We start from the raw sequence: 27359 nt of genomic DNA, 5'->3' as shown, positions 1-27359 counted from the left end.
CGTGGCATAACTTAAGTCTTGGTTTCATCCTCATCCAAGTGGTGAATGGTTGCTTTCGAGTGAAAGGGATGACAAAAGAGCATGCGCACAGCCAGGTTCATTTCTGCAGCTCCTCTCATCTGCCCACTACCCTCACGTTTGCTCATTAAATATTCCACACTCAAAAACAAAAAAATAAGGCACGCACACAAACAGGGAAGATAAAGCTGAAGCTATGGTTTGGCTGGGGTCCGCTCATGTGGAATCTTCTCTGCCATGCTTAAAATGTTGTGGAAAGACCAAAGTAGCAGAGGGAGACAGTTCGAATTTTATTTTAGAACTATCACCTTCCTATATGTCTTGAGGTAAAAATGCAAGGTGCAATTTGGGGTAAAGTTGCTAGAAAATATACAGGTCATCCAGTTAAATTGGAATCTCAGATAAATAATAAATATTGCTTTAGTATAAATATCTCCCATTGTTTATCTGAAATTCTGATTTAACCGGGCATCTATATTTTTATTTGCTAAAAATAGGGTTACAGGCAACCCTATTTTGGGGACAAATTCCAGTGGCTTCAGGGGCTGCAGTTTGAGGGAATTCTGCAAAGTAGAAGGCCTGGTCATCTACTGAGAGGGAAGGGATGGTAGAATGATGGTGGTTGTTGAGTAGGAGGGCATCTGAGAAGAGAGGAAAAAATGTGAAAAGCCTGTTGGTCTGTGTCCAGAGACTGATGAGGTGATGGTCATTGGTGTGTGGGGAGACCCATCTGTGGCACAACTAAGCAGTTGGCGAACAGCTTTGACAGGGGTCATAGGGGATGAACTTTTCTACTGACTTCTGATTGGCTGTTGGTTTCTATTTTTTTTTATGCTAGTGATCATGTTTAGAAAACTAAAGGTCTGCTTCTTTTCATGGTCCATCTTTTTTTTTTTTGCAAGCTGGTGACCTTCTGAAAAAAATTGAGAAAATTTCTGTTGAAATAGCAGGAAAGAGAAAAGAGTGATCATCCATTTTTAGATGTGTTTACAGATCGTATGACTCAGTGCTGCTTCTGTTAAGAGCAAGTATGTGGTCTTTTTTGGTACTGAGATGCAAACAGGAGGCTGTGGTCTATGTCACTTTCCGTTAAGGATAAAGCTGGGATGGAAGTACAGAGGGTCTGACTATACATCCAAAGTGCTTTGCATATGTGGTCCTTTCCTCTCAGCTCAGATCCTGTTAGAAATATCACACTTATTTAATAGTTCACCTATTCAAATATTCCACATGGACTTCTTTGGAATAAGAATGCTAGCTGAGAAAATAATAATGTTTGATTTACAAGAACTCAGGTCAAACAATCAGATGTTTCTTTGATGGCTCGTATTTGGTGGACCATCGCAAACTAATTAACAGCACTTACGGCAGCAAAGAATTCTTGGGGTGACATAAGCAGCATGGCAGCCGAGAGGACTTCTTAGTCTCTCATCTTAAAGTTATAACAAATTGGACAAGTACAATGCAATGATGGGTTCCCTGCTCAACAGACAAACACATCTGAGAGGTCCACACATTGAGATATCTGAAGGTGAATGTATCAGAGCAAGCAGGAAAGAGAGGATGGGGGAAGGAGAGAGGCAGGAGCTGCAGATACTGTTTGGCACTCACAGTGGCCCCACTGACCTAGCAGCAGTGGAAGGTCAGATTACAGCACTAACTTGGCAGGTTGCAAAGGGGCTGAAGCAACAATTCAGCCTGAGTGGCTGGAACACATTGCACCAGAGCCAAGCGATGGGGCCAGAGAGGTAGTTCAAAAGTGTCAGCCATCACCAAGAAGAAACAAAGCCATAGACTCACAAATCCACCCCCCACCCTCCCATACCTCACCTGGCTCAGCAGACATGGTAGTAGAGATGTCAGATTATAGCCCTCACTCAACAGGTCATGAAAGGGCAGAAGCAACACTCCAACCTCAGTGGTCATTACATACTATAGCTAAGCCCAGTGGGAAAAAACGTTGCAGACATGTGAACCCATCCTCTTCCACCCACTCTGTCCCCATCTGTCTTCAGGGAACCCAGCAGAGGCAGTTAGGACATCTCAGATAGTACAGCACAGCTGGTGGTTTCTGGTTGCAGGAAAGCAGTGCCAGGAACTCACAGGCCCAGAGTACCATCACAGGACATGTTCCTACCACAGGGGCAGTGTCCTGAGACTAAGGTGACCCAGTCGCAGAGGGGATGCCCACCTCCTCAGAGAGTATAGGGCATATTCAATGGCCAAGGCAACACGATCCTACTGAGATCCTGGAAGTCCCAGCAGTGCAGGTAAGAGAAAACAAAAAAATTCACTATAGCACCATCTCCTAGAAAACAAAAGACCTCTTCTTATCAACCTCATAAGTCGTTAAAACAACAACGACGAAAAACAGTACTTAAAAAAAATTTCAATCCCTCAGATGCCCAGGCAGAAAACTAAACCATCTAATGTCATGAATAACCAAGGTAACAAGGTATCTCAGAAAGAAAACAAAAAGTCTCCAGAAAAAAAACTCAAAGATGTGGAAGACTATGATTTAAATGACAGAATTTAAGATTGCACTTCTGAAAAGATTCAATGAGATTCAAGAAAACTAAGAAAGGCAGTTCAATGAGCTCAGGAATAAAATTAACAAACAAAACGAGTACTTTCCCAAAGAGATTGAAACTATTAAAAAAAAAAAAAAGAAATTCTGGAGCTAAAGAACTCAATAAATGAGATAAAGAATGAGTTAAAAAGCTTTGAAAATAGAATAGACAAGATGGAGGAAAGAATTAGTCATCTTGAGGGTAGAAATCCAGAAATGACTCAGATGGGAGAGAACTGAGAGTTAAAAAAAAAAATGAAAGAAGTCTACAAGTACTATCTGACCTCATTAGAAATAGCAATATAAGAATAATGAATATAACAGAAAAAGAAAAGTGGAAGAAGGGAACAGGGAGCCTATTCATACAACTAATCAATAAAAACTTCCCAAACCTAGGGAAAGAGGTAGACCCTTGAAACCAAGAAGCTAACAGAACCTAGTTATCTCAATGCAAAAGACCTCTTTAACACATATTAAAACTGTAAAAAAATTAAAGAAAAAGAGAAATTTTCAAAGGAAAAAAAGATTATAACTTATCAAGAAAACCCCATTAGATTATCATCAGATTTTTTCAGTAGAAATCATACAATCTAGGAAAGAATAGAATTGAGAGAAATCACCAGTCAAGATTAATATAGCCAGCAAAGTTATCCTTTATATATGAAGGACAAATAAAGGCTTTTCTAAGCAAATAAAAGGTGAGAGAATTTGCCACCAAACGACCTGCATTATAATAAATGTTGAAAGGAGCTTTTTTACCTTAAACAAAAAGACAAAAGGATACAAAACTATAAGATGCCAGAGAGACAGTAGCAGGAAACTGCAACTCTATTTCGGTATAGGATATTAAACACTTAATCATAAAGGTTAAAGGAGGTAAAAACAAAGAAAGACTATACCTTCTGCAACAGGAAAACGAATGCATAGGATTAAAAGGGATAATTTGAGATGACAAAAACATAAAAGGGGAGGGGAAAAGGACTCAACTAGCACAGGTGAGTGGAGATAAGCTGCAATCAGAAGAAAAAGGACTATTGTATGTGTGAATTTTTTTTTTTTTTGCACAAACCTAATGGTAACCACAAAATAAAAATCTATAATGAAGACATATAAAATTAAAAAAAAAAGAAAAAAGAAACAGAAAAAAAATTATAGACCACCACCAAACTAAAATAGCACACAGAAACACAAGAGAAAGGAAACAATGGAGATACAGAAAAACCAGAAAACAAATGAAAAAATGTCAGTAGTAAGTTCTCCTATATCAATAATCACCCTAATTGTAAATGTACTGAACTCGCCAATTAAAAAGTACGGAGTAGCATGATGAGTTAAAAAACAAGACACAACTATATGTTGCCCATCTCAGCTAAAAGACAAACTCAGATTGAAGGAGTGGAACATAACACTCTAAGCAAATGGCATCCAGAGAAAAGTGGGTATAGTTTTGCTTATATCGGACAAAATATATGTCAAGATTAAAATGGTAACAAAAGACAAGATGTACTTTTTATAATGATAAAGGGGAAAATTAATCAAGAAAACATAACACTTATCAATAATATGCACCCGACCTGGGGATACCAAATATATAAAATAATTACTAGGAGACCTAAAGGGAGAAACTGACAAATACAATTATAGTAGGGGACTTAAATACCCCCATTAACAGAGACTAGCCAGATAGAAAGTCAACAAGGAAATATAGGCTTTAAATGATACACTACATTACTAAATGAGTATAATCAGTATTTACAGAACTTCATATGCCCAAACAATAGATTATATATTGTTCTCAAATGCACACGAAATAGTCTCAAGGACAAAACTAGTCTCAGTAAATATGACTATAATAATACCAAACATTATCTGACAATAATGGAATGAAACCTGAAGTCTACTACAAGAGCACTGAAAAAGCCACAGATATGTGGAAATTAAACAGTGGGCTATTGAATAACTATTGGGTCAGGTAGAAATAAAAGATCAAAAAATACATAGAGACAAATGAAAATGACATATCAAAATTTGGGGAAGGCAGCAAAAGTGGTAAGATGGAATTTTATAGCATTATAGGCCTATCTCAAGAATCAAATAAAATCAGAAATGAAAGAGCAGTTACAATGGACACCTCAGAAATACAAAGAACTCTATAAGAATACTATAAAAGGCTATATATGAAATTTGATAACCTGGAAGAAATGGACAAATTCTTAGAAACATATAATTTTCTTAGACTGAACCAGGAAACACTGGAAAATATAAATAGACTGATCAACAGTAAGGAAATTAAAAGATCAATAAAAACCTCCCAAAAAACTAAAGTCCATGACCTGATGGCTTCACTGGTGAATTCTATCAAAGAGTTAACACTTACCTTAAATTCTCCAAAAAAAATTGAAGAAGAAATACTTCTTAACTCGTTTTATGAAGCCAACATTATTCTGATACCAAAACCAAGCAAGGACAACACAAAAAAGGAAAATTACAGGCTAGTATTTATGATGAACATAGATGCAAATATCCTCAACAAAATACTAACAAATTGAATACAACAATACATTAAAAGATAATACATCATGATCCAGTAAGGTTTATTCCAAAGATGCAAAAATGGTTCAACATACACAAATCAATTAACATAATATACACATTAACAAAAGATAAAAATTATATGATCCTAAAAATAGATTCAGGAAAAGCATTTGACAAAATACATCCACTTGTAATTAATTAAAACACTTAATAACATAGGTATAGAAGAAAATTACTTCAAAATAATAAAGGCCATACATGACAAAGCCGCAGCTAATATAATACTCCATGGTGAAAAACTTTTCCTTTAAGATCAAGAACAAAACCAGGATGGCCACTCTTGCCACTGTTATTCAACATAATATTGGAAGTCCTAGTCAGAGCAATCAAGCAAGAGAAAGGAATAAAAGGTATCTAATTGGGAATGAAGAAGTAAAACCGTCACTATTTGCAAATAATATTCCATATTTAGAAAACCCTAAAGACTCCACTGAAACACAATTAGAAACAATAAACAAATACAGTAAAACTGCAGGATATAAAATCAATGTACAAAAATCTGTTGCATTCCCATATACTAGCAATAAAATATTGGGGAGAAAGTGAAGAAAACAATCCATTTGCAGTTGTAACAAAAAAGGATAAAATACCTAGGAATAAACTTAACATAGGAAATGAAGGATCTATACACTGAAAACTACAAGACATTTTTGAAAGAAACTGAATATGGCACAAAGAAAAGATACTTCATGCTCATGATTGGAAGAATTAACATAATTATAATGACTATATTACCTAAAGCAATATACAGATTTAATGCAATCAACATTAAAATCCCAATAGCATGTTTCAAAAAAAGAAGAAGAAGAAAAAAATCCCCAAATTTGTATGGAACCACAAAAGACCCTGAATAGCTGACACAATCCTGAGGAAAAAAGAACAAAGCCAGAGGTATTATACTCCCTGACTTCAAATTATACTACAAAGCTACAGTAATCAAAACAGTATTGCATTGACTGAAAACCAGACACACAGACCAATGGAACACAACTGAGAACCTAGAAATAAACCCAAACAAATATGGATAACTAATTTTCAACAAAGGCGCCAAAGACATAAAATGGAGAAAGAAAAGTCTCTTCAACAAATGATACTGGGAAAATTGGAAAGCCACATGTGAAAGAATGCAAGTAGACTGTCATCTGATACCATAAACAAAAATTAACAAGATGGATTGAAAATTTGAATATAAGATTTCAAACAATAAAATTCATAGAAGAGAACATAGGCTTTAAACTTATGAACCTTATTCTCAGAGAGGTCTTTGACCCCAAATGCAAGGGAAGTAAAAGCAAAAATAAATGGGACTACATCGAACTGAAAAAACCTGCACAGCAACAGAAACCATCAAAAAAGACATACAAATGGCCAACAGACATATTAGGGAAATACAAATCAAAATCACAAAGAGATAACCACCTCACACCTATTAGAATGGCTATCACCAACAGGACAAGTAATAACAAGTTTTGGAGAGGTTGTGGGAAAAAGAAACCCTCATACATTGCTGACATGTTCATTGGTACAGGCACTATGGTAAACAGCATGAAGGTTACTAAAAAAATAATGGAATTACTATATGACTCAGCAATTTCTCTTCTGAATATTTACCCCCAAAATCTGAAACCATTTATTCATAAAGATATTTACACCCTGATATTCACTGCAGCATTATTCATGGTGGCCAAGACATGGAAACAACCAAAGTATCCTTCGATAGATGATCAGATAAAGAAGATGTGGTACATATATACAATGGAATATTACTCAACCACAATAAAAGATGAAATACTGCTATCTGCAACAAAATGGATGGATCCTGAGATTATCATGCTAAGTGAAATAAGTCAGGAAAAGATAAGAACCATAAGATTTCACTTATATGTGGGATATAAATCTGAAAGCAACAAAGACAACAAACAGAAACTCATGGACACGGACAACAGTTTAGTGGGTACCAGAGAGAATGGGGGAGAGGGAAGTAGATAAGGGTAAAGGGGGTTAAATATATGGTGGTGAAGGAAATTTAACTTTTGGTGGTGAACACACAATGCAATATACAGATGATATACTATGGAATTGTAACCTATGTAATTTTATTAACCAACGTCACTGCAATAAATTTAATTAAAAAAAAAAAACAGACAAAAAGGCAACAAACCAAATGGGAAAAGATATTTGCAAACAATACCTCTGATAAGGGGCTAACAGCCAAAATATAGAAAGACTCATAAAACTCAACAACAAAAAATCCCAAACAATCCAATTAAAAAATGGATAGAGGACCTGAACAGACACTTTTCTCAAGAAGATATACAGATAGCCAACAGATATATGGAAAGATGCTCAACATCACTAGCTATTAGAGAAATGCAAATTAAAACCAAAATGAGATACTATTTAACACCTGTTAGAATGGCTACTATCAATAAGACAATAACAAGTGTTGAAGATGTGGAAAAAAGGGAACACTCGTACATTGCTGTTGGAAGTGTAAATTGGTGCAGGCTCTTTGGAAAACAGTATAGGAGTCCCTCACAAAATTAGGAATAGAGCTACCATATGACCCAGCAATTCCTCTTTGGTATCAACCTGAAAAATTTGAAAACACTTATTTGTAAAGATATATGTACTTCTATGTTCACTGCAGCATTATTTACAGTAGGCGAGACATAGAAACAATTTAAGCGTCCTTCTATAGATGAATGGATAAAGAAGATGTAGTCATGTATACAATGGAACACTATTCAGTCATTAAAAAATAACGAAATACTGCCATTTACAATAATATGGATAGATCTTGAGAATATCATGATAACTGAAATAAGCCTGATGGAAAAGAAGAAGAACTATATGATTTCATTCATGTGATATATAAAACAGAAAACAATGAACAAGTAAAATATACAAACTCATATCACAGCCAACAGTATGGTGGCTATTAGAGGGGAAAGGGGAAGGATGAAGAGGGTAAAGGGGGTTAAATATATGCTAACAGAAGGAGACTAGATTCTGGGTGGTGTGCACACAATGCAATATATAGACATTGTACTACAGAATTGTACACTTGCAACTTATATAATGTTATTAACCAATGTTACTCCAATAAATTTAATTAGGTTTTTTGGTTTTTGTTTGATCGTGTTTTTTTTTTTTTTTTTTAAGGAAAAAGCAAATTCTCTCCTTACAAGCTTTATTTCTAGAGATAAGTGCTCTGGGCCTAACTGGAACAGACCGAACAAGAAACAATATTCAAAATGGGAAAAGAAGCATTGAGGGCTTTGTCATTTGAGGGAGCTAACAAAACATTTCAGTATTTACTAAAGCATTTTGCAAGCAGACTTTGGCTCAACTTGTGTCATAGTTAGATCCTGAGTCAGAGAATGATATCATTGATCTACCTTGCTCTTCAGTCTTTTAACACCTCCATTGATTAGGCAACTGAGATTGTAATGTGGGAAGAATACCATTACAATAAAAAGAAATGTTTATTTCAAGTGTAATTAAAAAATACTGAAGAATTTCTGTATGTCAAATATGTTCAAAGATTTTCTTTAATTATGTGAAGGATTTTCAGCTTTAATTTATTATTCCCATGCTCACCTGGGTGCATAGGTTGTCCTCCAGGTGATAAATGTTTCTGAAATTAATGGGGCCACCTAGGGTCAAAAAGGTGCACAGCACTAATTCTTGAGAGATCATTGGGTACCCCATGAGAAGGAACTTGAGGCCATGAGGTATCACACGTAAGGACCTGGACACTTAGAGAGTGATCCCTTAGGAAAGGCATGCCCAAGAATGTACCATGGAAACAGCCTGGGGTTTTAAAACAGGGCAGAACTGGCTTCACATCACACTTACTCTATGGAGTTCATTATTCATCCTCCTTGATTTTGAATTTCCTCATTTTACAAATAAGGATAAAGCCATTTAGAAGAATTTACTTGATATACTTATTATAAAGAAAAGAGATGTCTCTAAAAGGCTTAGCAGAATACCTGATACATAGAAATGGCTTAATAAATACCTGCTCCATTTCCCCAAATGAGAGGTGAGGAGGATATTGGGGGTGGGGGGGGGGGAAAGAGTAGGGAAAATAAGTGTTTTCTATCGATCTGCTTGCTTAATGGTAGAGTTAGTGCCACTGGCTTTTCTGTAACTGAAGGGAGAAACTTGCTCTAAAGGTACCCAGGGAGACCTGGGAGGTACCAAAATATAGCCCCAAAAGGGACTGGGACTGACTGGTGTTAAGACATACAGTACAAACTTCAGACAGATTGACAGATTCTAATACCCACTCTGCCACTCCCTGCATGTCCTGTTTCCGCAGTAATTATGATACTTCTCTTAGGGAGTGGAATATACCCAGGTTTGGTTGGTCAATCCATTTCTTTCATTCTCTGAGAGCTAGTTCTCTTCTGTCAAGGAAGGGCTCTTTTAGCCATGTTTATTCCACATAAGTATGTTCCCTTGCTTGTCACAGAGGAAGAGATCGGGGGTCATTTAACAGTGTGTTCAGCTCGTTAAAGGCTGCAAAACTTACTCAGCAAGGATTACATCTCATTTTTATCATTAAACTAAAGCAGGCACCATCGCGGGGAAAAGATAGGGGGTTTCAGCTTCTGTAATCTTAAGTCTCCAAGAAATAAAAGTCTCCTTAATAAACAACAAACACACAAAGAAATCTTTGCCTATTGCAGTATTAATTTCAACTACCAACCATTATGTTGAAGATGGAATTTTTACCCATCTATGCACTTTTCAACTTTCACAGTATTTTTCTTTTCTCTTTTAATTTCTTATATAATGGAAATATTTTCTTTTCTCTCTTTGCTATACAAACCTGCAAGTCATTTTGATTTATATTTTTAAAACAATTTTCATCCTAAATGAATTTTCTCAGCTGAATATACAGATTTTTTTGTGACAGAATATTCATTTGTATTCTCTTCGCTCTCTCTCTACACACACACACACCCTACCCATCCACCCACAAATTTTTATGATTTGGAATTAGCCAACAGTATGGTTAATGCACTTCGGTCATTCCCTAAAGTTTTTATAGATGCTTTAAAAATTCTGCATTGTTTTTTGGGTACCAATAAAAACTTAGGGCAAAATACTATCCTTCTGGGGCTATGTACTGTACAGAGTCACTTAGGCACAGCATGTCAATTCTTATGAACACTTTCCTTAATTTACATACACATGTATGAATGTTTGAATATATACATATGTATGTATATGTACATACACATATGTGTTTGTGTATATATGTGTGTGTATGTATGTATACACAAACACACATACACACACACACACACACACACATATATATGAAATCTATAACCAGCAAGGTATAATCCAAGTTTCTTTTCAAAAAGAGCAATCAGTTCAAATGCACAGCAGGGTATGGCAGAAAACACATAATTAGACAAATTGGATTTAAGAGTTACATAAGGTCTCAACTGAACCAGTGAATGAGAAGCTGAATAAAACGTCGTGACTGCTGCTCTGGTGCCTCAAAAGAACAGAATATGTGGATATGTGTGTTTTGGGCAAATACAAGGCAATTCCTGGGAGATATGGAGTGTAGCTGGCATTCCATGAACGTTAGACTATACAATGTTTCACAGTGGGCTGTGCTGGGGAGTGGCAAGTACAAAAAGGGGGATCTTGTTAGAGATGTGCCTAAAAGATTTGGCAAATACTATTTCGGAGTTATATTTTTTTTGGGGGGGGGGAAAGAAAGTAGTAAAATTCACATAATATGTAACCCTTCAAATTTATAAAAATTCTGAGAGAATTTTAAGTTCAAGGGGATATATCAGATAGTATTATTTCCCCTCTAGAAGTGGATCTTTCCAGCCAAGACAGGTATATTCTGGAGAAGGTAACGAACGAAGTCTATAGTTTCAGAATTTTTCATTAAGAATACTCAAACCAATGACTAAATGTTGAAGTTAACCCCCTTATAGGATTAGAAAGCTGAAACTAAAGTACCACTTTTTCCTATTTGCAAATAGTCTTATCTACAAATTTGTCTCAAGGCAACTGAATGAGAAGTAGATATTCTTCTCTCTTGACAACTTTCCTGAAATAAATGGGACAAAAAAGCAATTGTCTGAGAGAGTCCTATTTTCTTAAAACATCCTGGATTAATTGACAAAAGTACCTATGAGTCCCCATGACACCAATACTTATGGCATTTGGGGCTTGTTTCTCAGTGTTCAATTTAAAAATATATCCATAAAATCCTTGCCAATAATAATAACTTCTTGTCTGTTGATACTGCCTAACCATTAAAACCTCTATTAGCAATCTCATGTTTGGTTTTTTAAACTTTCTAAAAAAAATGTTTTGAACACCTCTAATTTGCAAAACACATGTTAGAGAGAGTGGCAAGTACAAAGATGGGCACAGTCCCCCCGCTCTGTCAAATTTATAATCTACTGAGACAGACAGGTATACTGTTTGCAACTCTGTTATGTACTTGGTAGCTGTGCATTGGGAATTTTATTTTGATGATGATAAAGAAAATTATTTCGAAGAAGTATATTTTGCTTGTTTATCAAAGTGTATTTTTATTGTGTTATTTAAAAGGGAAATGTCTTTAATAGCACAGGTATGCCTATGTACCCATTATGATGCTAACTATAAAGTATTACATAATACCATTAAGCTGGTGATCAAATAACTGTTTCTTGCATTATTATGGTCACAGCAGTTGGCAAAAAGTCTTGATTATAAATCAAAGTGAAAAAAAATCTATGTAATCTGATGAAGATATATAGCTACCAAATAGCTTCTCATGTTTGACGAATCTTTAAATTCTTGTCCACAGCTATCTATCGAGTTACCAAATTACAAATGTTCTATTTAGAGAAGACACCCCCACCCCTTACCATTTATTTATATATGAGAAAGCTTTGTGGCTAATGGCATAGCCACTGAGATAATCTAAGGGGAATGAAAGTTGGCAGGAGAACAACTAATGTGATTGTAATGTAGCTTGTTTCTGTTTCTCAGTTCAACACTCTTTGAGAGAGAAAAGGTGGTCTCACACATCCTAAAGACTTTCAAAAATGCCAGACAGGAACGTGGGTTTAGTAAACTTTTCCCTATGTTAAATGAAACCTCTTTGTCCTTGAGCGGGTACCCTAATACACCCCTGACACAGAGAAGGATATCTGCTGTTGTTTGGTGAATCTTCATTGGATTAAGATACCGTAAGTCCTTTTCCAGGCCAATAACCATTGTCAATACTTCCTATGTTCCAATGACAGACCAGAGACATTTTTCAATTAAAATACATTTCGTTTGGTCTGATCATTGATAACTGTATGACAGTATGTCTTCATCTAGGATTCAGTAAGACAGAAAAATGAATAAGAAGAATAAAAGAAATAATCATTTGGAACAATCCATTTATAATGAAAAATCATAGCTCATATTTTGGTGTGCTCCCAATGTTAGTTCCTACCAAGATGAGTAATGTTAAAAATAGTGAATACTTTCTATTATGTTAGGACCAAAGTGGTATTAGTTTTGAACTGATAAAACTTTCCTCCAAACTTAAGTCTTTATGGACAGAATTTCTGGTTTGTAAAAACAAATTCAATGTTGATCTTGTCAGATGGACTAGGAATAAGAACAAAAACATAGACAAATAAGAAACTAGAGACTTACTGTATCACGTTGCCTGTTATCTTTCCCTGATATTATCAAGAAGTAGTTCCATGTCAATAGTAACAACAAAACGAGTGGTATCATGTAGAGCTCAAAGTTCCAGACAACAAAGAGAAAGAGCTGGAGGAGAGAGAAGATAGAAACAAAAGATGAGTCAATTCAAAATTTTATTAAATGGACTATCTTAAACATACAACTAAATGCTTCAGAACAAAAAGATTTATCTTGAAAACAAAGCCTTGAGAACTTGTTATGCATTTTTCTAAAAGCACATTTGACCCCTGGAAAGTCACAGTTAAGATTTTTACTTTATTTAATTTCTATGAGGGAAAAACTGACATTACATTGTCAACGAGGCAATTTTAATTTTTCTCCTTCAGTGAAATTAATGTTAGGTTCTATAAAATAAAGTAAAAAAAAAAAAAAAGACAGCAAAATGAGCTTCACTACATTGTCAGCCTATTTGCCTTAATGATAAAGAATAAATCACTATTTAATATCAGGGACTTTTGAAAAATCTCACTTGCATAACACAATGTAACAAACATAATAGGCAGATGCAAACACCAATTCTGTACCGGAAAGCCTCAAAATTTTCACATTATGAATAAAAGCACTGCTATCTACAAGTATAAAAAAGGGCTGGCTTAACATGCACCATTACCATAGAAATTAAACAGCTAAACGATGTTTTTAAATTGTAAGACAAATACTGGATTAAGAACTCACCTAAACTGGCAGAAGCAGCCATTCTAAGAGCATCTGCATTGTAAAATAATTAGCATTGGATATAAAGTGTGATTCATCTGCATTTCCCACCACTCTAATAATCCTGGACAGATCCTCTAAATTCTCCGGGTCTGTGGCAGCTGCTGCCAAATTAAGGTAATGTTAAGTCAGCTGGTATTTCAGAGCCTGATTCTACTCCTGATGCTAGCCAGTCCTTATAACCCTTTGGCACTGACATATCTTTTCAGTTTCTCCCTCTGTAAAATGGACTGTGAGAAATAACTGAAACATTTGAAGGATTTAACACATGGCTTAGAACCCCGTAAGTGCTTCAAAAATAATGTGTAAGTGATATCAGTACCTTATAAAACTTAGAAAGTTGACTAATTATCGACCAAAGTCCTCATTTAATTTGTGTTTTAATACTGAAAACTAGAAAGTCATCTGCCTACTAATACTATATAAATTTGATGGCTTAGAAGAGTTAGGGGTTTTACTCTAAGAACACTTATGTCAGGCCTAGCAACACAGGCCGTTTGCAGTCTTCTTAAAAAACCTCAGCCAAGTGTACAGCCTATTCAGATGGCAGAGAAAATGAAACTGCAGAGTGCTGAAGAGGCCCCTGGCCTGAGGGCCAGAAGACAGTTACTCTGCCTCAGTGTTTTCATTTCTAAACAGAGGTCTATAGACCTAATCACCTCTAACATACCTTCTCTAATACTTAAAGTAACTACATGATGCTACTGTAACATTAGGATTTTTTAAAATGTGGCATTAAATTTTGAAAATCGCATATTTTATGGAATTTGTTGATATTCATAACCCAGATGGACACCAAAACCCGTAAATAATGGTTTAGTAACCCAAGAAATGAATTTTTGACAGCATTACCTAGTAACTATGATGCAAGTTCCTGAATAAGAAAAATCTCAGATATGTCAATGCATGAAACATGAGCTGTACCTTTTCTTTCATCATAAGAGTAGAAAGATTTCCAGAAAAATATTTTCCTTTAATTTTTTGAAATTCACACACTACATACATATATATACACACATATATCTATATATGTATATATATAGATATATGTATATATAATACAAATTATAATTGATGGCTATTTAGTCTATTAAAATGTTTTTAAAACATAATTCTTTACTCAGTAAGTGATTTAAAGCAAATCTGACAGACATCAACACATGTAAAAGGGAAATTTCTTTTTGGCTAAAATCCATACTAATCCTTTACACATTTATTTGTAAAATTTAGGTAGTCACCGTTTTATCCTCAGAGCCTAGAACAGTGCTTGAGGCATAACGGCTGTTCAATAAATATATATTTGCTAAATGATGGAATAAGTGGACACTGGGTTCCAAAGTCTAGAAGTCTTAATTATTTGTATTAGTAAATGTACTATAGAGCTGCTGTATAAAACCAACTGACTTCAGGAAAATGTATTCAGAGTTATAACCTGGGATGCTATTAATAAATTTCTCTGAAGCACATAAGGTAGAAGTACCTTTGCACTACTAGAAAGATTCTCTATTTTGGCTATGCAGTAATGAACTGTCTTGTGTATTATGGTCTAATTACAGTGTTTTCTCTTGGACCTTCCTATATGGTTGTCTTTTCTGAGGACATTCACTTGACTCGGTGTGTTCTGGCCTCATGGATGGCTCTCAGATGATCGCATTGTAAAATATCATCAATTACAATCATCTTTAACCTATTGAGCAAATATACAAGGTGTGGTTTCTGGCATTCTTCATGGTGGACATCTCACCACACAAAAATCAATACATCAGGTACTTTCTTAAAATGCAGCAAACAGAACAGACACGCTTCCCAGGAATATCTTTGGTTTTTTATATGCCCTCACAACATGAGCACCAGAACACAGAATAAAGAATCATATAGAAGACAAAGGAAGAAACTACATTAGGTTCATGGGTCCTGGCAGGGAAAAAATGGTCTCTTTCCCTATTGCATGTGCTCTAAGAATATAATTTTTGGGTAACTAAGCAAGGAGCCTCTGATGTTGAAAACGTCTTTTTAAAAAATGTACTCTGAAAATTATGACATTAAACAAAAATAAATAGAAAAATAAATAGAAAGCTATACTTTGCTCATGGATTAGAAGGATTAATATTGTTAAAATGTCCTAATTACTTAATGTAATACAGATTCAATGCAATCCCTATTAAAACACTAATGTCATTTTTCTCAGAATTAGAATAACTAATCATTAAATTTATACAGACCCACAAAAGACCCCTAATAGCCAAAAAAACCTTAAGAAAGAACAAAGTGGGAGGTGTCATGCTCCCTGTTAACAAACTAAACTACAAAGCTACAATAATCAAAAAAATATGGTATTGCATCAAAGCATACATAGACCAACAGAATAAAGAATCCAGAAATAAATCTTTGCTTATATGGTCAATTAATCTATGACAAGGAGGTAAGGATATACAATGGGGTAAAGACAGCCTCTTCAATAAGTGGTGTTAGTAAAACTGGAGAGATACATGTGAAAAAATGAAATTGGACCACTTTCGTATACCATATATGAAAATAAACTAAATGGATTAAAGATTTAAATGTTAGACCTGAAATTATAAAATTCCTAGATGAAAACATAGGCAGTAAATTCTTTGACATCGTTCTTAGCACTATTTTTTTTCAATATCTCCTCGAGCAAGGGAAACAAGAAAAAAATAGGACTACATCAAAAGAAAAAAATTTTAAACAGTGAAGGAAACCAACAAAATGAACAGACAACCTACTGAATGGGAGAAGATATTCACCTATGATACATCCAATAAGGGGTTAACATCCATATCTATAAAGAACGCAAACTTAACACCAAAAAACAATCTAATCAAAAAATGGGCAGAGGACCTGAATAAACATTTTTTCCAAGAGTACATACAATGGACAACAGACATGTGAAAAGATGTTCAACATCACTAATGAAGGAAATGCAAATTAAAACTACAATGAGATATCACTTCACACCATCAAATCAACAAACAAGTGTTGGGAAGGAAGTGAAGACAAGGGAACTCTTGTAAACTGTTCGTGAGATTGTAAATTAGTGCAGCTAGTATGGAAAACAGTATGGAGATTCCTCAAAAATTAAAAATAGAGCTGCCATATGGTCCAGGAAGTCTACTTCTGACTATTTATCTGCAGAAAACAAAAACACTAATTTGAAAAGTTACATGCACCCCTATATTCATTTGCGGAATACTAGCAGTAGCCAATAGATGAATGGAAAAAGATGATGTGTACACACACACACAATGAATTATTCAGCAATAAAAAAGAATGAAATCTTGTCATTTGCAATGACATAAATGGACCTAGAGGGTATCATTCTAAGTGAAGTAAATCAGAAAGAGAAAGACAAATACCACATGATCTCATGTCCATGTGGAATCTAATAAATACAAAAACCAAAATAAATGAATACACAAAATAGAAACAGACCTATAGAGGATAAGCAGATAGTTGCCAAAGGGGAGGTGATGGGGGAATGGGAATAAAAAAAGCAAAAATTATACAAAAGATTTTTGAGTAAACTCTAAATAAAAATGCATTTTTTATGACCATTGAAATGAAGATTCCAAAAGTTAAAAAAAAATGAGCATAAACATAGGTTAACAATAAAATGTATTTATTGAACTCGTACTACGTGCTATGTAAGACTGGATGTTCAAAATTAAGATAAGGCATGGTCTCTGGACTCAGATTATTAAGAATCACTAAGAAAAAGGCAATCATTCACTAGGGAATTAGTGATGATTCTAATACTTTTTTAGAGGGTGAGGATCTTCTAATGAAGTGAGCTGTTAAAGGAATAAAAGCATCTTTTAGCTCATTCTCTCCACACTGAGTTTCTCTTCTCCTTGGGGCCTATCTTCATTAAGATCGAGTCTCTCCTCTTTCCCACAAAAAGTAAAGATAACTCTTAAGGCTGGGTCTTCAGTGCCTCACTAGAGCAGCAGGAGGAAGGCAGCAGCTCAGAGAAACCCCAGCAAGGCCAAGGGCACACAGGCTCTTTCGTTGTTCATAACCACACTTTTTCATAGGTTTGGGGAAAAAGAGATATAATAAATGAGAAAAAATTTTTTAAAAAAATCAAAAAGTCACTGACGCATCCACAGAATATAAATATGAACCACAAAGTGCCTAGCATCTATCCTGACCCCATAGTTCCAGAACCCTTTTTTTTGCCTGTGCGGAACATGGAAAGAGGACTTGACAGTTCTACAATTTCTTAATGTTAAATTAGGTAATGTGGACTCTTGTACATTTACACGGTATTTAGTAGCTTTTGTCTCCATCGTTATGCCATTTTTTCCCTATTTTTCTTCTTTCTCTCTACCACAATCTCTCTGCCTTTCCCCCTCTCCCCCGACCCCATCGTACTTTTAATAAGGAAACTTGGACTACATACGTTTTACTTTAATGGAATCCATGCCCCAATTCCAAACAAAACAACTAGCCCTACATTTATTATATTTGGTCATTAGAGACTAAAACTGTTCCAAAATTTTGGTGGTTTTCCTATTCAAATTACTAATTTATAATCAGAATTCTATAGCAGAAAACCTTTATGATAATCAAATGGTATTAAGTATACATTACCTCCTTCATTAGAAAAATATTGGGTTTTACCCACTACACTAGATGTCAGAAGCTCCTTGCCAATCTGTCTTGAACTGTCAGCCATGGGATCCCTCAAGGAGCTATTGCAGTGTGGTACAGTGAGAAGAACATAGGTGTTTGAATCAGGCCCAAGTCTGCATTCAAGCTCTCTAGTCACTAGCTATGTGGCCCCGGGAAAGTTACTAGATTTCTTTGCCATCTGAGAAGTGGAAATTACAGTACTTACTCTGTAGATTTGAGATGAAATTAGCCTAGTGTCTGGCTGATGCTCAATGAGCAGTAGGTGTTATTGCAGAAATATACTGGCTCATACTACATATAATATTTTAGGCCTTTTTTGCAACTTATCACTTTTGCTATATCTCCCTAGAATCCATAGATAATGGTTGTTTCAAGTATAAGAGCTATGTTAAAGAAGCCATGTCAATTATAGGACGAAAAGATCAAATGAATGGCAGTTGCAGTATTTTTATATTTAGCTCATGGGGATTACATGTAGTAAAGACCCCTTTTGTTCATGTCTCCCAGGATCCATGTCTTTTGTAATACCCTCCTACAGTAACACGGGGATTAGACATATGGCTTGTTTTGCCCAAGGGAAGAGACTTAAAAAGTACTTGCTCATTGGTGCTTGCCCTATGCAATCTTAGAATCCTGAGTCACCCAGTCAACAAGCCTAGGCTAGTGTGCTGTATGACAATGTGGCACAGTTGCCCCCATCACCCTGCTGAAAGCTAGACAGTATCTAGAGGCAAAGCTCCCTAACTGACCAGAAGCTGACTCAAGATACATGAGTGACTCCCACTGAGAACAGAAGAAATACCCAGCTGAGCTTGGTCTAAATTGTTAACTAGACGAATTATCACTAAATAAACAGTAGTTACTTTAAGCTACTAATTATGGAATGGTTTGTTATACAGTGAAAGCTGGTATATATTCTCTCTCCAAAGAGACAATGTGGTATGGACCAGAAGAATAAAGAAATGGTTTTAATTTCATCTCTGTGATTATCACAGGACCTTGGACGAGTCAGTTATTCTCTTATTTTAGTCTATTATCTATGAAATGGAGATGGTAATTCCTGCTTATTTTACAAGTTGGTTGTGGGAAACAAGTGACAAAATATATGTAAAATTTTTTATAACAAAATATTATATAAGTGCAAAAATGATCAATTTAAAGCTTTTCACATTAAAATTGTTTCTGAAAAAATTACATAGACTAAATAAACTAATATAACAGGATAAGTGACTATAAGTGAGCAGTTATAGAGGATGGGTGGTACTCCTTAGAGGGATTTGTATGTGGTGGGGGAAGGAAGGATTTGTTGAAAGGAAGTCATAAGTTAAACAGAGGTATTACAGTTAAAATCATTAATAATTGAAACAATAAAATTCAGATATTTACAGAAACTGTATGACATTAGCATGCAATAGAGATTTTGTGAACTCTGAAGCTGAAACAATTAGGTTTTAAATGTTAACAATTTTTAACAACCTCATGCCCTTAGATATAAAATAATCTTCTTCTGAACTGAGTTTTATAAATGTCAAGTCCTGTCCATAATTTTTTTCACTTTTAAATCCACATACCTTTTATCTAAATTAATGTTACCTTACCTTGCCTATAATATTAGCATCAACATCAAAAAATCCTTTAGTATCTAGTTGGGTCAGCTAGGCTTTAAGAGCAAAATCTACAATTTAGTCATAAGTATTCACAATGGCTTTTTTGAAAATCTATATATAATTTATTGAAAGGTAAATAACATAGTTTGTCCTAACAAATATCTCATATCATATCATATAGAATGAACTTTAGGAAAAAAGTCCTGAGAGGCAGGCTAGAAAGGCAGAGACTATTATCTTAATTTTACAAATGAGGAAACCAAGGCTCCAGAGTTTCAGAATTCTCTAAGGACACCCTCTACTGAATGGCAGTGTGCTTTTCCCACAATGCTCCACTGCCTCTCAGGTGAAGGATTTATAGTGAATGTCGATGCCCTGAAGGTAACAATTATTTAGCGACTGATTATTCATTTTATAGATTTCTGCATCTCTATTTCTTCTCCGTCCTCTTGTTATGGGATAACTACTTTTGCATTAGTGGAAAGAAGTGGAATACCACTTCCTAAGTGTTCTGGTAAAGGTTTGGTATGGCAAAGAGGTCAAAAACTAATGGTCAAAATGAGGTTTGTGGAGCCAATTTCATTTTTCCTTTTTCTCAATATCTTGCATGGCTCTGAATAATCAAAAGTTGGCTATTCACAAGGTTTCTATTAAGTGAAGTTTCCTTCTGTCCAAAATGTTTAGAAAAGGTTAGCAAGGTTTCTGTAAAGTCAAAGATTGGAAAATGAATGAGCCAATTACATTTTTACAGAACAAAAAAAAAAAAAAAAAGCTTTTTTCACATAAAGATTAAACAAACAAAAAACCCTTTCCTGTTCAAAAGCTAAGTGATGGTGGGTTAAGGCTTTCACTCATATTTAAACAAGGCAAATTATATAAAGTAGAGTGAATGATTCAAAATATTAAGATTTTGTAACAACACCATTTCTTGGTGGGTACAAGACAGGCATGATTGTTATTTCTTTGAGTCTGAGGTTTTAAGAGTTCCAGGCAGGACTGGGCCATTCACATTATCCCATCAATTGATGCTCTCATTGAAGTACAGTGGAAGATGCATGCATTCAATGATCATTCAGTGCGACACATGACAGGATCCCTGGGGGAGCGCACTTCAAAAAAATCATTTAAGTTGGAATATTGAATATCCTATTCTTTTGCAAACTACAGTATATTTTAAAAAGAAATCTCATCCAAAATGATTAACACTTCCTACTGTTCAGGAAAAAAGCCTGCCCTTTCAGACTAACAGCTGTGGATCATTAGCTCTCCAGTGATGAGATGTGTTTGATGAGTATTTTTCTTTCTAATTAAGAGATGAGATTCTCTATTTGACTGTCTCTTCAGAAAGGAGTGAAGAAAAAATTCTCTGCCTACATGGAAAGGCCATCTCTCACAAAACAATTAATTATTTCACGGCCCTTTTAGAAAATCCTTTTCTTAATTTCAATTCCTTTTTTCCTTAAACTTTAACACATTTACACCCAGGCCTTCAAAACATTAACCCATTTTTAACTCCAACTTTCACTCTGATATTTTCCTGTTTGTTTCGTCATTCAACAATGTCTATTTCAGATAAAATAATGAGAAAATTTATCAAAAATACATATATGCATACCCTAACAGAAAGCATTTGGTATAAGAATATTCTCTGATGTTAATAAATATACAGTATTTGCCTTTTGTGGAGCTAGGTAATGTTTTTAAAAAATGAAAACTTAAAGGTGACTATCAATATATAAAAACTGGTTATGTTTTTTTAATTAATCCTTAAAAGGAAACCATTTTCACCTTTACCAATAAGACTGGCCTTAAAGAACGTAGGGAGTTTAGTAGGACCTAAAATATATGGCTTTTCTTTCTGACAAGGCCATCATCAAAGGCTGTAAAATTCCTGAATTCAAAACATGATTAAAGAGAATAGTAAGCAAATGAAAACAATCAATCAACCCCTTCAATGGCTTCCTTAAATATTTCTTGGCACAAGGAAGAAAGGAAGGAAGGGAAGAGTGTCAACTTTCAAATATTTGAAGACAGTGCTGATGCTTCTCTCCCTTTAAGAAATATAAAAATATGGAAGGATGCTTTCGGTTGTCCTAATGCCTGGTGTGAGAGAGGATAGGTGCTGGCATTGAGTGAGTGGGGCCCCACTCACATTCTGAAAATTTTCTTGCCGACATGCTAATGGCATTCCTCTTTGAGAAACATTGCCAATTTCTCACAGACAGAATACTCTACAATGAACTTAGAAGAAACTATATGTATAAATAGAAACATATAGCTAAGAAGGGTGGGTGTATTGCCTAGATGACATAAATGATCACTCAAGGATTTAGGGTAAGACAGCAGTAGAAGCAATTGCGCTCGCTCATAAGCATTTGCACTAGAGTCTCTTTTTCCAACTACTACCATTTAATACTACTTAAAGATATGCTTGAAGAACTGGAGGTGAATCTGATGCTCATTTACTCCCCTTTGGTTTAAGTCAGGCTACACGCATCATCAGTCTTCAGAACTTCATCTTCTGGGAAGAGGGTAATTTTGGTCTGATTTAAATAGTCAGATGGCATCATCACCAATTCTAAGGTCTTTATTTATAGTTAGATCCACTATACCACCTCCATTCAACAGGAGAGAGAAGATAGGCAAGAAAAAAAAAAGTTTGGCATCACAATAGCCTTCTCAAGATGGTTTTAAAGTATGACACGTTGCTTTCTTGAAAAGAGGCTTTGCTTTGTTTGGACGATTTTCTAAAATAAACAGTAGCCAGGGAATTGCTGACGACCTTAGATCCACTGGATCACTCATTTTGCTGCTTCCTGTGGTCATGCCACCAATGATACAGGGAGCCTTATCATGCTCATATACAGTGGTTTCTCTCCCCTCTCTCAATTAGAATGAGAACTGACATGAACCCCTCTGCTCTTTTCTTTTTGAGTAGTTTCAACCAGATCTCAAATTGACAAAACTTTTGTTGTGTTTGGGCGGATGCGTGCGTGCGTGTGTGTGTGTGTGTGGGGGGTTACATGTTAAGAGAAAAAAATCAAAGTGCACTCTCTACCAAATGATCCTTTATATTAATCAGGCAAAATGTGTCAAGAGAACCATCTACCTCAGTTATGTTGACAAATGAGGATATGGTTAGGAGTAGAAAAAAATGAGAAATTGGTTGATTTCAAAGGCACAATTCTGAAACAAAGGCATACACTATAACTTAGTTCATTTATTTACCGATAGTGTTGAAAAATTATTTAGTCAGATTTACTTAGACTATGTATTAATACACATTAGGAAGTTCCAATTCTTTACGGTGTAAAATTGTACCCTGGGCTTTTGAAGTTGCTATTTGAAACTGCAAGTCCACAATCTTAGTATATCTATGCCTTTTTAAAAGCATAGCTTGACTCTATGTATTCAAGAATCAAGTGGGACAACTAGATAGGACCCCTTCGAAGATGTCTTAAATACAACCCATGGAAATACCTGCTGAAGAATCTCCATAACAAAATGGACCAAAACAACCTCAGAGATGGCGCTATCACTAATCATAAAATAATGTGCAGTCCTTTCCTTCATGGAGATATTATGTCAATAGAACCTACCAATCAGAAGGCTTGGGGAGATATTTATTTAGATGTTTTCTTTTTCTTTTTTGTCTTACAAGTGGTACTGATACTCTGTGTCATTTTTATCAGTCAGAGATGAAAGGCTCTGACTTTGCTTTGAGAACACTGACAACTCTAAAATGCAAAGCCCAGAGTAAGCCCAACTGGAGCATCACATCAACCGCACATGAATAACTGATAAGAAATCCCTGTAATGTTGTGAGTTTAATGTTAGGCAAAGTTTGGATGCAGAAAGAAAGTGACAAATGCTTATTGACACATACAGAATACCGATTCATTCTCTGAGGTCCCTTTCATTAGAAATTAGTACTTTACCTAGAAGTCCGGATTGCCTACCATGGTACCAGTTATGTTTTTCATTTTAATAGCTTCACAGAAGTTCTACATTCAAAATCAGGCTGCATGCAAAGACACTCTTGCAGATTACAGATCAACACATATTGTTTTAAATGACTAAAGATGAACAATTAAGTGGAATTGGTGAATTGGAGGTTGCTGGTATCAAGGAATGAGCACTCTATACTTAAACATCAAAGAAACACGTAAGAACATTAAGGCTATTAAGCTCATTGAAACTTGTCTTTCTCTAGTATCCCATTTCTCCAGTATCTAGCTGGTGCTAGAAGGACCCATAACTATCACACTAATATAGGTAAAGAACATTCCATGCTTAATGATTTTCTAAGTAAAAAATGAGTGTGTTAACATTGGTTCTCAATTTGTTTTTGTTTTTCTTTCACTTATGCAAAACTCCAGTGCCAGTGAAAAGGACATCTTTTTTTCTTTGCTATTCCAGTCATTACGTAATGTTCCGATATCCCTTCCTGTCTTCTAAGTTCTCAAACTATTGTTAACAAAAATGTCAGAGTAAATGTAATATTTTATTTAAGAATACTGTCATGCAAATACACCATCTCTATAAATTTTCTAGGACTTTAGAAGTGTTGCAAAGATTTGTTAAAGCTTATTAAAGAGTTATCTTTTAAATGTTTAAAGAAATGAATCTGTTACCGTTACTATTTTTGAAGTAGATTCTTGATCAGCTTCCCTCTATGTGTGTGTTAATGCTGTATCTAGACACACATATCTGATACCAATGTTTGCTGATGTACAAAATATAAAACTTTCGCTAAGCTTGAAATCTGGCTTTAAAACTATCTCTATCGTGAACAGGTACAATATTTAGGGCAACAGCTGGCACTTCAGTTACTCATGGGGGGAAAACTCCCTCTGTTCTATATATTGTGCCAGAAAATAGGATACCCAGCTATCAAACAAGCCAAACACATGTTAGTTAAGTCTGTGATACAAGTTATTTCAAAAATTAGTCTAGTAGGCTTTATATTCCCTATTCTATCTCACTGAATAGGAACATCTTTCAAAAAGCAAATGATCAATTATGGTGGCTGTTATTTTATATAGCAGCTGATATATAGAGGGCTGCACTCTGCCAAGTTTTGGGGGTGTTTAGTACCATTCTGATTCATTTCCACTCAAATCATCTCAGGTTTATTCAACTTATCATGAATATCTTTCCTGGACTACTGATTTCTGAATCTTTCTTTTTGATCCTTCATGATATAACCTAGCAGTTACTGCTGGTTATTCTTTGTCCAGATTTGATATCTTCATTTCAATCTTAAAATCGCAGAGCCAAAGTCAGAGAACATGTTTTTAAATTTTCACACTCATAAATAGATTTAAGACCTAATAATATCACATATTTCAGCTATCTTACCAGTTTCTGAAACTTCATCTCCCATTCTGTCTTATAATTTTCTAATTTTCTCCTTCACTGGTCTCATTCCCCCCAATCCCTCTGTTCTGGAAAAACCTCAAGAGTTATGTTTAGCAGCTCTAGCTATGTCTGAAGATTTCTCTTTGCAATTCAAATAATCATCTTAGGCTGATTTTAACAGCCTCCTTTACTCCATTCCATCTTTTACCCTTGCTGTGTAATGTTTACTGATGAATGTCTTTCTCTCATTTCTTAACAGCTCTAAGTGGTCTAGTTACTGCACGGGGACGCCTAGAGGTTTGAACACTAAGTATACATTTTTCTTGGCTATTTTCCACACCTCTAAACAGTCTAAAATGCAACAGGGCTTGTGTTTCAATGGTAACAGAAGTTACCAGAGAACATTAGTTTAGACAGCAAGCAAGCCGAACTCCAACTGTTCAAACAGCCTGACTTTTACAGTAAAAGGAAAGGCCCTGGGCCAAGACCACTGAGATGAACAGGTATTTTTAGTTCACTTGTAGGCCAGCTCTAATGTAATTCTGAAATGTTTTCTTCAAACCAAACTCAACTTTTTCAAGGCTGTCCAAATCTGTTTTCTTTTATAGCAAGTACAAATTCTTGGAGCAAGGGAAGCATGCGTATCATTTGCAATGCTGCTGCATGTCTATGGTGTTGATGCCCAATGGCTCAAATTAGTCCGCAAAACAGATGAGTGCATTGTAATTAGCTCTTGTCAAACTGTTAGAAATACAAAAAACCATTTCCACTGTAATAAAAATTACGAAAGAGAAAAATCTCTCATATCATTTTCAGCCAAAACAGTTCCTGAAATGTCTGGTAGTTTAGGATTCCAGAGTTCTAAAAGAAGGCCATTTCATTTTCAGAAAAGCTTTCATTGCATTGACATGGAGATGCTGAGATATATTATCTTTCAGGCATTTTTGTTGTTATATTTCATTGCCTGTAAAACCTCATTTCTAAAAATGACCTGTCAGGAGTGGGCATATTTTGTTCGGCCACACGGTACTGATGTATGATTCTCAATACTAAACGCTTCTTGGAGTATTTTTTAAACTGAAATTTTCTAAACTTTTCCTATCAGTGTGTTAGGATTATCAGTTTTCCTGAATAACTAAATATTGCATTCTGTTCAAACAAAAAGACATTAAGGAGGCAGAATCACAGGTCCAGATGAGATAACTTTGATGTTAAACTCTCATGAGATAATCGTCAGTTTCTTGTTGACAATTTACTTGGATATTCATTGTTGGGATATTTAAATTATTCACAACCTTCAGAAGGGTTCTGGCACTCTCTGAAATATAATGTTCTCTCAAAGAAAAATATGGGCTATTAATAGGGGGTTATTTCAAGTAAACTTAAATACTAATTGAAAGGCAGTACGGTTTGAGATTAGGTCTGATGTATCAAAAAATACCCCTGTCTACTTGCCATCACAGCTTTCCCAAAGATATTTTCAGGTGGACTTGTGGAAATAAGGATGGTATAAATGTATCTTTATAAGTAATAAAACTACCATACACAAAAGTTAATACAGAATTGATTATAGAGCTAAAACTACAAAACTTCTAGAAGAAAACATAGGAGTAAACATCTGTGGCTTTGTGCTAGGCAAAGAATTGATAGATCTAACACCATGGCATGATCTAAATATGTGTTTAAAAATTAGACTTCACTGAAGTCAAAAACTTTTGTGCTTCAAAAGACACAATTAAGAAAGCACAAAGACAAGCCACAAACTGGGAGAAAATAATTGCAAATCATATATGTATCTGATAAAGGACTGGTAGACAGAGTAAAAAAAGAACACTTAAAACTTAATAATTTAAAGAGAAAACTTTGTTAAAAAATGGGCAACAGATTTGAATAGATATTTCACCAAAGAAAACATATGAATGGCTAATAAGCACACGTACTAGGATGGCTAAAATTAAGGTAGAAAGTACTAAATGGTGAAGATATAGAGAAACTGCAACTCTCATACATTGTTGCTGAGGATGTAAAATGGTGGGGTCACTTTGGAGAACAGTTTGGGAGTTTCATAAAAAGGTAAACCAATGAAGTTAATATAT

General features: G+C 35.1%; 1 protein-coding gene across 6 annotated transcripts in view; it reads right to left on the bottom strand.

Moving 5' to 3' along the window:
- The window catches only part of MCTP1 (multiple C2 and transmembrane domain containing 1), a 432111-nt gene that overhangs the window by 78599 nt on the left and 326153 nt on the right, over positions 1–27359 (bottom strand). For 5 of the 6 annotated variants that reach the window (XM_036226011.1, XM_036226013.1, XM_036226012.1 and 2 more), the window contains one exon: positions 12872–12991. The exons of the other annotated variant lie outside the window; for it this stretch is intronic. In XM_036226011.1, the coding sequence (XP_036081904.1) occupies positions 12872–12991 (120 nt within the window). The remainder of the gene's footprint in view (positions 1–12871; positions 12992–27359) is intronic. 6 annotated transcript variants of the gene reach the window in all.

The sequence above is a fragment of the Rousettus aegyptiacus genome, unplaced genomic scaffold, assembly GCF_014176215.1.
Source record: "Rousettus aegyptiacus isolate mRouAeg1 unplaced genomic scaffold, mRouAeg1.p scaffold_m13_p_8, whole genome shotgun sequence".
NCBI lineage: Eukaryota > Metazoa > Chordata > Mammalia > Chiroptera > Pteropodidae > Rousettus > Rousettus aegyptiacus.
Note: the sequence above shows the minus strand (reverse complement) of the source record. Positions and strands in the feature narration are given on the sequence as shown.